This window comes from Dinoponera quadriceps, unplaced genomic scaffold (genome assembly GCF_001313825.1).
Source record: "Dinoponera quadriceps isolate SergipeBrazil2010 unplaced genomic scaffold, ASM131382v1 scaffold113, whole genome shotgun sequence".
Classification (NCBI taxonomy): Eukaryota; Metazoa; Arthropoda; class Insecta; order Hymenoptera; family Formicidae; genus Dinoponera; species Dinoponera quadriceps.
The window spans coordinates 1,145,283-1,159,333 of record NW_014554899.1 but is presented as its reverse complement, the minus strand read 5'-3'; the positions used below and the strand labels follow the sequence as shown (position 1 = coordinate 1,159,333).

General features: G+C 45.2%; 2 protein-coding genes across 4 annotated transcripts in view; one reads left to right on the top strand and one right to left on the bottom strand.

Annotated features, from left to right (window-relative positions):
* Positions 1 to 10,784, top strand: part of LOC106742456 (FH1/FH2 domain-containing protein 3) — a 148,848-nt gene extending 138,064 nt beyond the window's left edge. Inside the window, exons 19-20 of one of the 2 annotated variants that reach the window (XM_014615389.1) lie at positions 2,100 to 2,186; positions 9,420 to 9,508. In XM_014615389.1, coding sequence (XP_014470875.1) covers positions 2,100 to 2,155 — 56 coding nt within the window. In that variant the 3' untranslated portion in view covers positions 2,156 to 2,186; positions 9,420 to 9,508. Of the gene's footprint in view, positions 1 to 2,099; positions 2,187 to 9,419 lie in introns of both variants that reach the window. The other variant, XM_014615388.1, reaches the window with a different exon arrangement.
* A 371-nt stretch (positions 10,785 to 11,155) lies between these two features.
* LOC106742460 (FK506-binding protein 2) overlaps positions 11,156 to 14,051 on the bottom strand; it is a 77,088-nt gene continuing 74,192 nt past the window's right edge. For both annotated transcript variants that reach the window (XM_014615396.1, XM_014615397.1), the window contains exon 4: positions 11,156 to 13,508. In XM_014615396.1, the coding sequence (XP_014470882.1) occupies positions 13,320 to 13,508 (189 nt within the window). In that variant the 3' untranslated portion in view covers positions 11,156 to 13,319. The remainder of the gene's footprint in view (positions 13,509 to 14,051) is intronic.

Genomic DNA, 14,051 nt, shown 5'->3' with positions numbered 1-14,051 from the left:
GTCGAGATAACGTAACGCCGCGCGTAATGCCGGCAGATTATTCCGCTTTTCTCCGTTTCTGTTTTGCCAGGCCGGTGATCGATCCCGGTGCGCGCAGGAAGTCGAAATAATCCTCCGTCCGTCCGTCGGTCGGGTTCCCGATAGCGCGTAAATCTCGCCGTAATCCGATCGTCGAGTGCGTTGACCGGTCTTTCCTCCGCCGATACTTATGATAAGCCCGTTCGATGCGCGCGTCGAACACGTAGCCCGCGTTCCGCCATTGTTGAATACCGGAAACGGTGTATTTAACTTCGACAAAAGCGACTCGTACTTCGTAAACGGGAAACGCTCCTCCCGTCCGCCGCTCGATCTCTCGTAGTCCCACGAGCTTCTGAACGTTCGCACAACGGTGTCGTTACACCGCGTCTGTGTCGTACAAGTCCTCTTTTTACCGAGCATTAAAGAAATCGGTAAGAAGCTCGAGCTCTGTAACTCCGGAGTGAAAAGCTTCCGCGTTACGTGACGAAAATTTACGCACTCGTTGGCCGACACGACATCGATCATATCGCGCGTGAATGAATTTCTTAAAGCGTTTCGCCGTTGCACGTTGATTTTCATTGATTATCTTTACGCTGAATTGAAGTCTGAAGCACCGAAGATAAATGCGATACACTGGAGTCCTGGATATAAATAGAGAAGCGGGAAACTGAATTCGATATGTCGAAAGTTTGCTGGTTTTTGGGTGATATTTGAAGCGAACGAGCAAGGAGGTAAGAGAAGAAGGATGAGTAAAAGGCAGCCCAAGAATAATAGATTGTGATTGGTCAATTGACTTACTGCTTACGTCTTACTGTATACTTTACGTTTGCTGCAGACGGTCTTTAAAGAAGAAAAATTCGATTGCAAGAGATTGACCTCAATAATTGATCTAAGTAAGAATACTCTCCCCATAATTTATAGCTACTCAGGTCAGGATGTATTAAAAATGTATAACAAAAGTGCATATCAAAAATATATTATTGAGTTGCGCTAAATTTACGATCGAATGAAAATAGAAAGGCGTTTTAAGGGCCGAGCGCGGGTTGTTGGGATAAATTTATATAGGAGAATAATGGTTGTTTTTAACAGTGTTATCGCACGCGCTGACGGATTTTCCAGACTTTTACAAACGTACGTGGGGAATCTCCTTTCCAAGTTAAATCGACCCTGTATCCTAATTATTAATTTATTAATTATTAATTAAAACCCCGAGTACCCAATTAATAATTACATGTTCTTATAGTCGCGGTGGGGCGAAGAAAACGGCGCTATGTCCCAAGCAATACGTGTGTCTTTTAGACGCCTTATTGTCTAAAGGACGTCTTCACGACATCTTAGGACATTTTAATGTTATTTAGGTGTGATTCAGACAGCTATTCGAAACTGACGCTTTTCACTGGGCTTCTCTATTTAAATCTAGGACTCTACGATTTACGACACGTATATTCGTTTTATCGGCGCCCTGTATGGGTATATATTTAATCTGTCACACGCGATCGACTGCATACGCGTTTCAAGTAGTAAATTAATGGGACACGGCAATATTATAGCTCACGCCGCGTCGACGTATTAATTATCCTTTTTTCTCCTCGTGAATTTTCATACCGGTCCAATATCTCGACTCGATATCGGTTTTCGTGGGCGATTTATCCCCGCCCACGTTGGCCCGCAATTGCCATATCGCGGGAAGCCGGCTCGAAACGACGCAACACCCGTCGTTACGACGGCATGTTCGGGCCGCGAACGACTTTCCAAAGGTATCTCGCAGGGTCGGAGGGCGAATCTGTTCCGCTTCTTCCCTTCCGCCTGGCTCCGCCCTATTCTTCATCTGACTACGAAAGCCACGGTGGCGGTCTCTCTCTCTCTCTCTCTCTCTCTCTCTTTATCTCTCTTCTTCTCACTTCACTCTCACCTTCAACGACGATGACTAACCCGGCGCTCTATTTCGACACTTAACTCGGACGGCGCGCTCCGATAACTTTAACCTCCGTTACGATTCGACACGTCGTGTTCGTCGACGCTTGCTGTATAACGTGGGGTGGCCTGGCGTTCTTGCGTCTCTTTTCTTTCTGTCCTGACAGTGAAGCGATCGCGCACCCGGGAGAACAACACCACGCCGGAGGGGTATCAACCCTGATGGGCCAGGTTTCGTGAGCTCTGCGATTAAGGTTCGGCGCTTTTCACGTTTCCCTCTGCTTCTCGCCCCAGCCTTCCATCACTCCCTTTCTTTCTCCTCTCTCTACCTCTCTCTCTCTCTCTCTCTCTTCCCTATTTTCGTTCAGCGTGGCGTGTGCTTCCTGCATGACTTTTCACCCCCACGCTTCCTTCCGGTACTCTCAAGACAGTTGCTAAACGCGTGCTCCGATGAGATCGTTGGTTATTAAGGAGTTTGTAAAGCTCAGTGTCGTATTTTCAGTGGCGCATTAAGGACCAGTTTTGCAATCTCCGATTAACGTAATCGGCTGATTATTCTATTGGAATCGGCCAATCGCATTTGTCGTTAGGCAGAACTGACCAGTTGGATAATATTTCAATGTATACATAGTGCAAGTTTCTCTTTCATCGAGTTCTTATCAAGCTCGTTTCGCCTTACAACCTCCTCAACACGTGAAGGGACGAGGTCGCCGGTAACTTTCGCCGACTCATTGTTTCCTTTCGATCCGGAGTACTCGGAGCTCGATACCGCGGATCGATATCGCACGTGTGATTCGGAAGCCGCAGAAACCGCGCGCTCACCTTGCCCCGTATTGCCAGTTCACCTGTCGCGATGCATATTCATTAGAGAGAGAAATTGAAATTCGCTGAAATTACGAAGTCATCCCCCGGAAAGCCTACGTGGCGGCCGACGAACGCGCGTGGTCTCGCGAAAGTACGTTTCTCGATCGCGCGCGCGGCTTGGATTATCGTAAATAGAGGCAAAAGAGAATGTTAATTATAACAAAGTACGCGAACGAGTTACCGCGAGAGAGACGTTAGCAAACGCGTATACATTACGGACACCTCTCGCGAAAAGCCAGAACCAATTCGGGAACTTCGGCGCTTCGCTTTCAGATAACCGCAGCGTTAAGATCGCGCTTTGAACTTTGCGCTATTTTAGTCTCCCGTAATATGCGTAAGTGGGACTAAACTGCGCTCTCGTTGCTTACGGTAAGTAAAAAGTTCGCTCCCTAAACTGAACCTACGTCGACCACGTGTGTGTGTGTGTGTGTCTAAGTTTGTCGACTTAATGGAGACTTACGCAACGCGAATATGTGCCCAGCTCCTTTTCTCCTCCTCCTCCTCCTGCTTGCATGCGTATACTTTCTCGACGCTTGGTGTATGAAGTTCCCAGTGCTTCTCGTCTATTTGCGTATATTTGCAGCTCGATACGAATGCCCCCGGTCGCGTTTGCACACGAGGACGTATGTATATTTATTAAGTGTTACTCTTAGAGTGCAGGATCGCGCGTCTTTACGGAGAAAAGGCGCGACCGAAGTGCTTCCGGGGAAGTCGACCGCGCGCAATCTGAAGGAGCCGCCCGTCGGTTTTGCCACCACGCTCGACCGTTCGTCGCATCTCGACGCGTTATTCGAAGCACAAGAATTTTTTTTAAATGTTACTCTTTCAAATGCCGCGCCATCGAAAGGGCCCGATGCTGCGTTATTTGAGCGGACGGAGAGAAAACGTTAGCGGTAAAACTCGCGCAATAAGCAAGTTGACCAATTGCGTTCGAAAATTATCGAGAGGATAGAATTATCTTCAACTAAATAATTGTAAGGTTTGTGGACTAAAATTGCAAAACGTAAAAATGCCGACGGTAAAGGCACAATTGCATAATTTTTACACGGAGGAAATATTGTAGTATAAATTACCACGAAATTTTAATTCTGAATCGTACCGGAATTATGACTGAAATTATAATGTACGCTGTAACCTTTAGCGATGTATTTCATGTGTGTACATCATTCAAGATTACAACACACATAACTATTTCAGTCGTAATTCCGGGGTGCGATCTAGCGTTATAAAATTTTATTTTATCACTATAATTGGAATTAATTTTTTCATTTGTATTATAATATAATTTTAAGCATCGGAACGTTCCGACCGTTACTTGTGGCCATCTTCAATTATATATAAATACATCTGCAATGTTGCAGCTGTTGTCCGTTGTTTTTCTATATTTTAAGACTATCGTGTTGAATTTCTCGAATGTGATTGGCCAAATCGCTTACTGTTCAAATCTCGCAGCTTCTGTGCGTCACAGTCCTCCGGCGGTTCGCTGTAAAACAATCCGATCCACAAAGAATGCGAGTAAAATAAAAACTCGAGTATACTTTAGAAAAGATCCAATATTGGTGCGTATAAAGGGGATGAGCGTAGTGAATAGATAAAGGAGGGAATTTTTGAAAGAGGAACGACGCTCCTCGAGCGTGCTGTTCTCGTGAGCGCCTTAAGGTGAGTTCATTGAAAGCGCGGTCAGCGAGTGAATTTATTTTTAACGCTCTTAAGGCGCGGAAATCTTGTCCGTGTTACGTGAAGAGCATCGGTGTCTGGTCCGCAAAAGCCGCCCGCCTTCGTCAGGACGTCCGCATCGATCCGGGCCGACACAGTGGCTCGCTAACGAAATTATTGATGCGGCCCGGATTCGCGTCGAATGATTTATCGATACGCGATCGTTCGAGCGTAAACCGCGACGATGATTAGCACGCTAAATGTCGCGTCGAACGTGAACTGTCAATCTGCGACTCGGTACTTCGCGCATTACGGCAGTTGCGCGGCGAGTTGCCAAAAAGAGATGGAGGGAGAGCGAGAGGAAGGGAAAAGGATATTAGGATGAAAAACTGAAGGACTAATCGCGTGACTTTCGAAATTACATACGAGAAATATTCGAGCGGTAACACATGACTCGTAGTGATATTTACCAGCGCGTATTTTCGCGCGCTTCTGCTAAAATATAATATTGAATTCTTGATCACGAGTTTGGTATTTAGCGAGAATTATAATAAGTAATTACATTTAATATTCATTAAATTTAATATTTTCTTTGCTCGGGGGGTAGGAATTGTTTCCGAATCGGAATAATATAATAACTAGAAGTTCAGGTGTGCTATCGTGACCAATTAGTGCTGGGAAAATAAATTATGAGTATTGTATACGAATATTTCAAGCTCGGACCGCGCGATGATAATTATGCGGTGAAAAACGATCGCTATCATTGATATCCGGTCCCCGGGTATTAATAGCTCATATGTCGACAAATAATTCCGGTATTTTTTCCGAGCGAAATAATAGAAGTCGCGCGCTCTCCGGCAGGAATAAATATTATTATTACAGAGTGTCACTAATTCCCGCGTTATAACGTTGTAATTTCCGTTTTATCTTGGATTACGATAAGCAGGCGCAAATATTGAGAGAGAGAGAGAGAGAGAGAGAGAGAGGGAGAAACTCGAAACGTCATCGTCACTGGTTACGTCGTTGTAAAGAGAGAAATTATACACGCGGATTTATTCCTTTTTTCGTCCGCTTATTTATCCCCTGCGCTTCGGAGAGCGCGGGCTATATGCTGCTATTGCGAGGATAACGAGAGGGATCAAAGGGATGGAAGGTAATCGCTGAAGTAAGAGAATACACGTACAATGCCGGTGGTTTGTGGTCGTATCACAAGAGTCCTTTGTTACGCGATACCAGATCAAAGAAACTGATATTATCGATATCGAGAGCCCGTGATGATAGCATCATTATCTTCGTGAGTAGGTACTTTCGAAACACGTTCGCCACGGCCGTTATCGATCCTGTGTTTGCGGGCCGCAATGAAACCATAATTACCGGACAATGCGCTAATTTACTGTTGACTTTAATAAACGGGATTAATCGTAACGAGAAACCCACCTACAGAAGGGAAATTAAAATCCCGCCGGTCCCTCTTTCTCGAGGCGTGTCGCACGCGGGCTCGATTCTCTGGGACTTTTATTCTTTACTTTCGCGATATTTCGAAACGCGAAATCAGAGCGCACGAAAAATCGAGCGTTGAATTAATCGCTACGGTGAATTCCAAAATTGGTCGTAAAAACAGATTTCTCTACTCCCCCCCCTCCCTCCTCTCTCTCCTCTCTCTCTTTCTCTTCCATATAATGCAACATTTATAAAAATATTTCAAAAACGCAGAATTTTTTATAGAACAGATGGAGTTTTGTTTTCTCGCTCCTCTTTTTTTGGACGACCGGGCAGCTTCGACACGATATTTTAGTATTTTCAAAAATTCATATCTCACGGTTGAAATAGATTTTTGCGCGCACGTATAAATTCGTATTTCCCCGTAGTCTCTCGACGAAAATTCTCAACAAACGTAGCGTCGGTTTTTACGCGACCGGTGGTGCGTTTTCAAGTTTTAAAATCGCGATTACGTCGCATGTATACACACTATGCGTCTCATTGCCGGGAGCGCGCATCAGCTAGCGTTAACGTAACGACGATGAAGCGCGCAGTTCACGATTAGCGGACGGGAGGAAGGGAAGGCAGGCAGGGGCCGGCAACCATTTCGAGGGTATATCAAGCTTCAGTTGCAGTAATTTCCGAAATCCGCTAACAACTGACGGTTTTCATCACTGCATTTCGGACGGTTTGTTTACTATCGGGCATATCGGGAACGGCGTCGACTAATCTCCACAACAAAGCGGCAAATTAACTCCCCGGTCTAATTATTTACGTGATCGAAATAGCGCAGAATGCACGGCAGAATTCCAATATACATGTAGACGTCGCTATTAACAGTTCAACTAATTATGCCGCTAATCATGCCGGAATTTCCACCGACACGTGCGCGCGAAACGGCGAAACCAGAAACAGGAACGGTTTAATCATTAACTGTCGGTTCTCTTTCTCTCTTTCTCTCTTCCTCTCTCCTGCATTTTTTTTTTTTACTTTCTCCTACTCTGTTTCGCTCGTATACCTCGATTACGTTCGATGACGAAGTTCGCACGCGAACTTTTTTATTTTTGCCAATCGTCCGTATTGATGCACGTTTTTCCGCTTTTTTCTCTTCCTCCGCTTTCCACCCTTTTATTTTCCACGTAACCGAATCATGAATCGCGTGGATCCGATCGGAAAGTTAGTGACCGGTCGCAGGACCGTGCGCGGCGCGAATTCAACGAAACTCGCGGGGATCCGCGCAACGATACCGCCGTCGTTGTACGCGACGGCGGAATTAATTGTCGATCCTCGAGAGAGTCCGGACGAGCCCAACGGCCACGTGTCGGGTTGTAGTTGGGCGACCACTGCTCGTTAATTAGACATCGCCCGGTTTAATGCGATTTCGCGTCCGGATAGACGACGACGCGGCTAACCGGGCGGTCGTTAACGCGGAAAAACGTTAATTCGACACCTCTGCGCGCACGTGTGATGAATCGGCCGCGGCGGCGGGCGCGACAACGACGCAATATTATCGCGATTATAACTCAACTATTTTCCCCTGTGATTTTTGCAAGCGTGCTTCTTGCATGGAGAAAACACGTCTTGCTGGAACAGCAAATTGTTTGTTAATATTGCGACAGTGAGAAGATTTGCTACGTGAAAAAAAATAATGTTGCTGTTGTAGCGAAACAGTTCGTTGCTGCAGCAATAATATTTAGTTGGCGTAACCAAATTATTTTGCCGTTTAAGTAAATTCTTTTTGCTGTCACTATATTGACAAGCATTTGTTGTTCCAGCAAAATTTGTTTTCTCCGTGAGGGACGTCGCGCGACGATACGAATCACGATGTACTCATTCGTGTTGTCCTTTTAGTGTTCGAAGGATGCGTGGGTGCATCTCACATGCGTTCGGAATAACGCGCTCGCAAATGGTTCGTCGTTTCTTACTGTTCTGTTTTTTTTTTCCTTTTTTTTTCTTTAATCGTCATCATGCCGGATAACGCTGTACATACTTCTTTTCATAATTATAAAACCGTTGACATACGACAATTCCACGATAATCCCCATGTGAAGGTAATGCTTTTGTCGTTTAAACCGCCGGCACTTCTTCTTCCTTCTATCGCTCTTCCATTCGCACGCACACTGTGAATGCAAATGACATGAGAGATGTCAAACCAAGAATGTAATGCAACTGCGTGAGTAGCTTGTGTCAAATTCAATTGTGACTCCCCGCGTGTGACTTTCCTATCCCGCTTTTTCGACTGAAGAAAAAAAAAGCTCTCACAGTTCTCACAGCACGCGCGAATCGAAAGATTCCGAGTGAGAGTGGCGTCAGTGAGTTGAAATAACCACCTCGAGTGCCCGGATTTTACATTCAAAGAAAATTTTATATTAAAAACAGAAAGCAAAGCGAGATATTCCTTAACAATCGAGATGTTTTTTATATTGGTAAAGTAGATTTTACATCGTGATGTACGGGATGAATCGACGACTACTATCACCTTGAGCATATTCAAAAATTAAATATATTTTGTTGACGACTAGATGAAGACGAAAAACGTTTATGTTTACAGACGTTTAATATTATTGGCATCAATGCAATTTCTGTCCGATAAATTTTCCTTCTACATTGAAAAAAAGTGCTGCCGTTTAAGTAATATTTACTTAACCCTTTTAGTGCCGGGCGAAAAAGAGGTGCTTATGCGAAGATAACCGGCCGATTTTACTAGGATTTGGTAAAAGGCTCATAAAAACCAAACGAAAAGCAATATTTAAAAATTATTTATTTTAATTCTCTCGTAATGAAAATAGACTATTTATAACGTATTTTAAATTTATTTTGATAGAGATCTCTCGCAATGCGAATAGTAAAGCGCTACAAGGTGCGGGCCGATATATCGGCTCCCGGCACTAAAAGGGTTAAGTAGAAATTGACTATATATAATATGATATTTCCTTCGTATAGACATTTGCTTGTATCTGTTAGAATAATTGCGACAAATATTAAATTCATAATATTGAGAATATCACAATTTATTTTTAGAAAATATTTATATTAGGCAGAAAAATCGAAATTTAAAGAACCATTGGTTTTTTTTAATGAAAAAAAAAATATTACATAAATTCTGATAAATATTCTCTTAAATGTAGAAACATTTTACGCTTACATTCAATGATTCATTTTCGATTAAAGTATTACTGCGTCCAAAGAAATATGTGCTACAAGCTATTTTAAAATGTACTTAGAGTGATAAAATATTATTTGATTTATAAGATTGAAAACACAGATAATTACGTTTACTTGATTCTAGCGCTTTTTTCTGTGTACTCTCATATTCCGAAAACATTCAATGTGGTAATAGTTATTGCCTCACCCCGTATAAGAAAGATACTATAGATTTCACGACACGACAGGAGCACCGAGTCTAACTCAGGACGCCACATTTGCTCTACGTAACGTGAAAACCCCCCAAAAAATGTGATCGGCGCGACATCGCGCTTCTCTTTCAGTGCGCAGAACGCTGAAGAACGGTCTCTCGGAAGAGGAGAAGAAGCACATCGCCGCCTACATCAAGGGCTACTGACTGTGATAATACTCGAAGGCCACGAAGACATGCCCTCGACGAAACGAGATGGGACAGGACGACGGGAGGAGCGGGGGCACGTCGATATCGGGGCGCAGGATGGGGGGGAGGGGGCGAACGCGGGGCGGAAACTCGGCGAAGACATCTCCCCGACGAGGGATCTCGGAATCTCCTTAGGAATCCCCGTCGTCGGCCGTCAGCACGGGACCAGCTCCGTGGTCGAGCGACACACGGCCATCGACTCCGCGACACGTCGTCGTCGTGACGCGTCTCGCGTGCGCGCCTCCTCGCTCGATTCTCCTCACTAAGATAGGATAACAGGTACCCGGGACGAGAGGAGGAAAGAGGGAAAAAGGGAAAAAGAGGAAGAAGAGATATAAAATAAGACGCGTTCGGTCGCGAATTGATGGACCAGAGCCAAACGTCGACCGACGATTTGAATTTTGGCGAGAAAGATGATCGAGCGAACCGCGTCCTTTTCTTTTCTCTCGGAGGCGCGCGCGTTGTAGAGAGTTATCTATCCCGCTAGGAATTTCCCTCCGCTTTGTAGAAGCGTTCTCGTTTTTCGCACACGTCTCTCTCTCTCTCTCTCTCTCCCTTTGTCACGTGGAAGTTCTCCGGTCTCGCCGAAATTTCCTTATCTCGCGCGGAGAATCTCGCGGGAGGCGCGCGGTTTTCGCAGGGTTCCCTCCCTCCCTCTCTTCCTTCCTTCCATCGCGTCTCCCTTCTTTTCTTCGAAAGAGTTCGGCGCGCGCCCGAGCGCACGCACTCGCGTTATTTACGTATATCGTATATCTGTATGTTCTACGTATTGTACTCTCGGTACTCTTCTCGGAAGATTCACTCGAACCACTCGGACGACAGGGTCGAATCGACTAAAGAAAGGTATGAACGTAATCACCACGTGCCTCGACGGATTTCCTACGATCGATCGAACTCTAAGCACCCGACCTAAGCACTCGAGAGCGAACTGCGACGATCCATTGCAATGATCACGAAGGGACGGCTGTTTCCCTTCATTTTTCTCTCTCTTTTTTTGGGTTTTTTTTTTCTTTTGCATACGAAGTAACTATAAACTGCGGAACGATTCCTGTCGAATATACGGCGAACGTGTAAATCGATAAACCGCCGCACGACTCTAAATTTCTCGCGCCCAGCGAGGGGCAGCGGAAACTTAATTACCTTTAATCATCATTTTACTATTGCGCCTCGTATGGGCGCATAATCGCATTCATTGTAACTCTCTGTGGAAATGATTCTTCAAATAAAGCGAGAAGCAGTTCTACACGGGTGTGTGGCATCGTGTGATTCGTCGCGTAGTCCCTTCCATAAGTTCTTCCTCAGACCAGCGGAAATTCGATTATGAGGTTCAAACTTGGGACTTCTTAAAATGTTATCTTCCATGTGCGAAAGGTGAGTATTTAATATTAAGTATTTTAATATCGAATGCAATGATACATTTTAGCGACGATCGAAGTCAGATTGCGGAGACCTGATTATCGACTACTTAAAATAAGTGCTCGTGTGATGTAATATTAATTATGAAGAAAACAAAAAAATATATATATACATATATTGCATGTCAAAATTTGACTGGATTCTCGTGGAATCACGAGTGAACATAGAGACGGGGAAGTGCAGAAATTGAAAGAGGTGGCTATATAACAAACTGTGCTCGAGACACACGATTTATTAATTAACCTTCGTCCAACTTTAACAACATACAATATAATGTAGTAATAAAAACGTATCAGTTAAAATGTAATAATAATGATAGCGACAATAGGGGAGGCTCGCATTTTAGAGCGGACCACATTCATCTCCACTGCGCGTCCTCGTGATATTTCGCTCTTCCTCTTCGTCATCCTCTTCTCGTCACCTGACGTGAATATCGTGCGACTCGCGAGCAAGGGAATCATTATGGCTTCGGGGATCGAGGAGATTCGTGAGAGGGGAATTGGTGGAAGCTTTTTGAGAGCGGGACAGAATGCGTGTGATTTTTATAGCACCATACGTCGATGCCTTTGAGTTACGCTAACATCTATAATCATGTAGAAAAACACTCTCACCATCTCACACCTTCCTCTCGCTCTGTCATCAATCTCTCTTTTTCTTTCTCTCTTTTTTTTTTCATATATATATATATCATATATATATATTCATATATATATATATATCATATATATATCGCGGAACAGCCTCACTTCACGCGTCACAGGGGTGCAGTCATTCGAGCAGGCATTCGTGCATTTTTCATCTCTCTTTTCTTGGAATATCATATTTTAAAATGTACAGTAGTCGTCGCGCCGGAATGTCGCTCGCTCGCCCGCTATGGGAATATCCGCCAAAATTTCGCGAAGGACAAATCATGTGTCAGGAACGATTAACGAGACGTGAAACAACGGTAGGTATAATTCACGACCTCAATAAGAAATCTTAAGGGTCTACAGGAACCAAAAGAGCAAATCCAAATTTGACTTTGCAGGCCTCGTGTGGCATAAGCGCCAAATGCCGTATCTAGATGTATAGATATGTATAGATGTATGTCCATACAATACCAAGAGTAGTACTTTATGTGGAATCGTGCACTTTTCCGCTTTCCCCTTCGTACAATTTATATTTTCCTACCAAACATTTTTTGTTATACTTTATATAATACTTACATTTAACGTATAGAGGATTTTGCAGTTAGAAAAATGTATAATAAATTGAAATATCGACTCGTCCTACGCTCCAAGCTTCGTTCGAGCGCTCATTCAAATGTATCATCATGTTTCTATTCTCATCTTTTTTCCAAAAAAAATCGCTCTGTACTGCACTGCGAATGATTTTCCCGATTACGAATATCATAATTAGAAAGTAACTATTCCTCAATTTTGATCTGAAAACGAAAAATACAAATCCGTAGTTCCCTCCGCGGGAGACTTCCGCAGCCCCTCCTGTAGACCCTTAACGCGATCGGTTCGTCGAAATCAAACGAACTTTTTCCTTCAGCTTGAAATTTTGCTCGTACCGAAACCTTTCCAGATAAAAGATCCGATTTTCTGTACAGTGATCCAAAGTCGCTCCGAAAATGCGTACGTTACCCACGTTAATTAATCACCAAAGACGCGCGTGCTGAACGTTATCGAGCGGCGACAGAAGATTCGCGGATGTTCTTCGGTAAGTTGTGCCAAGTTGTGTCGGAGAGGGTTCGCGGGTGGCGAGTAATCCGCCGGAAGTGATCGAGATTGCCTCCTGCGTGTCTTCTTCTCGCTGTGCGTTTAACAAGGGGTCCGCGGGATGTCATTTCACGGCTTTCCTATTCCGACGCACCTCCCGTCCGGGAGGACACCCGGGGGCTTCGGGAAGATCAAGGGTTCTTAGGGCCATCTGTTCCCGCAGTCTCATGAGATACTTCTCGGATCGACTCCGATGATCGGCTTCACCTCGCAGATCCGCAGACTTCGTTGTCGATCTCTCTCGTCGGGCCTGCTACTTTCCCCTACCCCCGGCAGCCTCCGGCGATCGAGGAGGTGGCTGCGACCGGGCGAGCCGGAGGTTCCCGAAGCTCGCATCCCTCTCGCGGAATTGTAAGTGTCGATGTTGCCGAGTCGTCGGGATGATTCGCTGCTGCCGGTGAATCCTGTCGGTCTGGTTGCGAGTCCGAACGCGCGTGTGCTCGGGACGATTGATCGGTGAGTCCTTCGGGAATCCCCGGGAGGGGACTCGAAGAGGCGATTCTATACAGAGGTGAACACGTGGTGGCGCGGGGCGCGACGGCATCGTCGTCGGCGACGACGCCGACAACGGGCGCTCGGAGACGCGATGATGCGGCACGAAGACTTCAGAGCTCGTCGTGCTTCGGCCCACTGAACTCGTCGTGGGAGATGAAGCCGTTCTTGTCCTTGTCCTCGTGCTGGAAAATCTCCTCGACGAGCTTGTCGTGGTCGGCCAGCATCTTCTTCACGTCCTCGTTCTCGCCCGCGCCGGCCTGCTCCGCCTCCAACACCTGTTTCCGCAGGTAGTCGCTCACCTGCAAGCGAAAACGGACACCGGCCACGTACCGATTAGCCGGGATGGCTGCGCAGTGCGTTTATGCGTACGGTTAATGGTTGTTAAATGGTTGTTAAATCGTTGTTAAATCGCCAATCCGATGCCAACGGGTTTTCGTTAAATGGGTTACGCGACGTGAGTGTTAATGCGATGTTAATTATTATCGCACCGTGGAATCCTCTCATCTTCGATCGTCCGAGGAAAACGTGTCAAGAATTTGCATCTCGGACGCGCGATTTCTCGAGGATAACGGACGATTTTGCCCGAGGGTAATTTAATTACGCCGTCTGGCGTGGTATTTATAATAGAATACGATTGCCGTGTAATTTGTCTTGATTAATTCAAAATCATGTCTCTCTCGCGCTGCCACGTGTATAATATTACTGAAAAACTTCACGACTCGCGCTGAGTCTCAACGCCGTCTTAACGGTTCGTGTATTAGTTAGTTCCTCGTCTGATCGATCATGGTTTAACAATATTCGCCCATCCGGTCAATCAAAGCATCCCCTCGGTGGCCTATTCC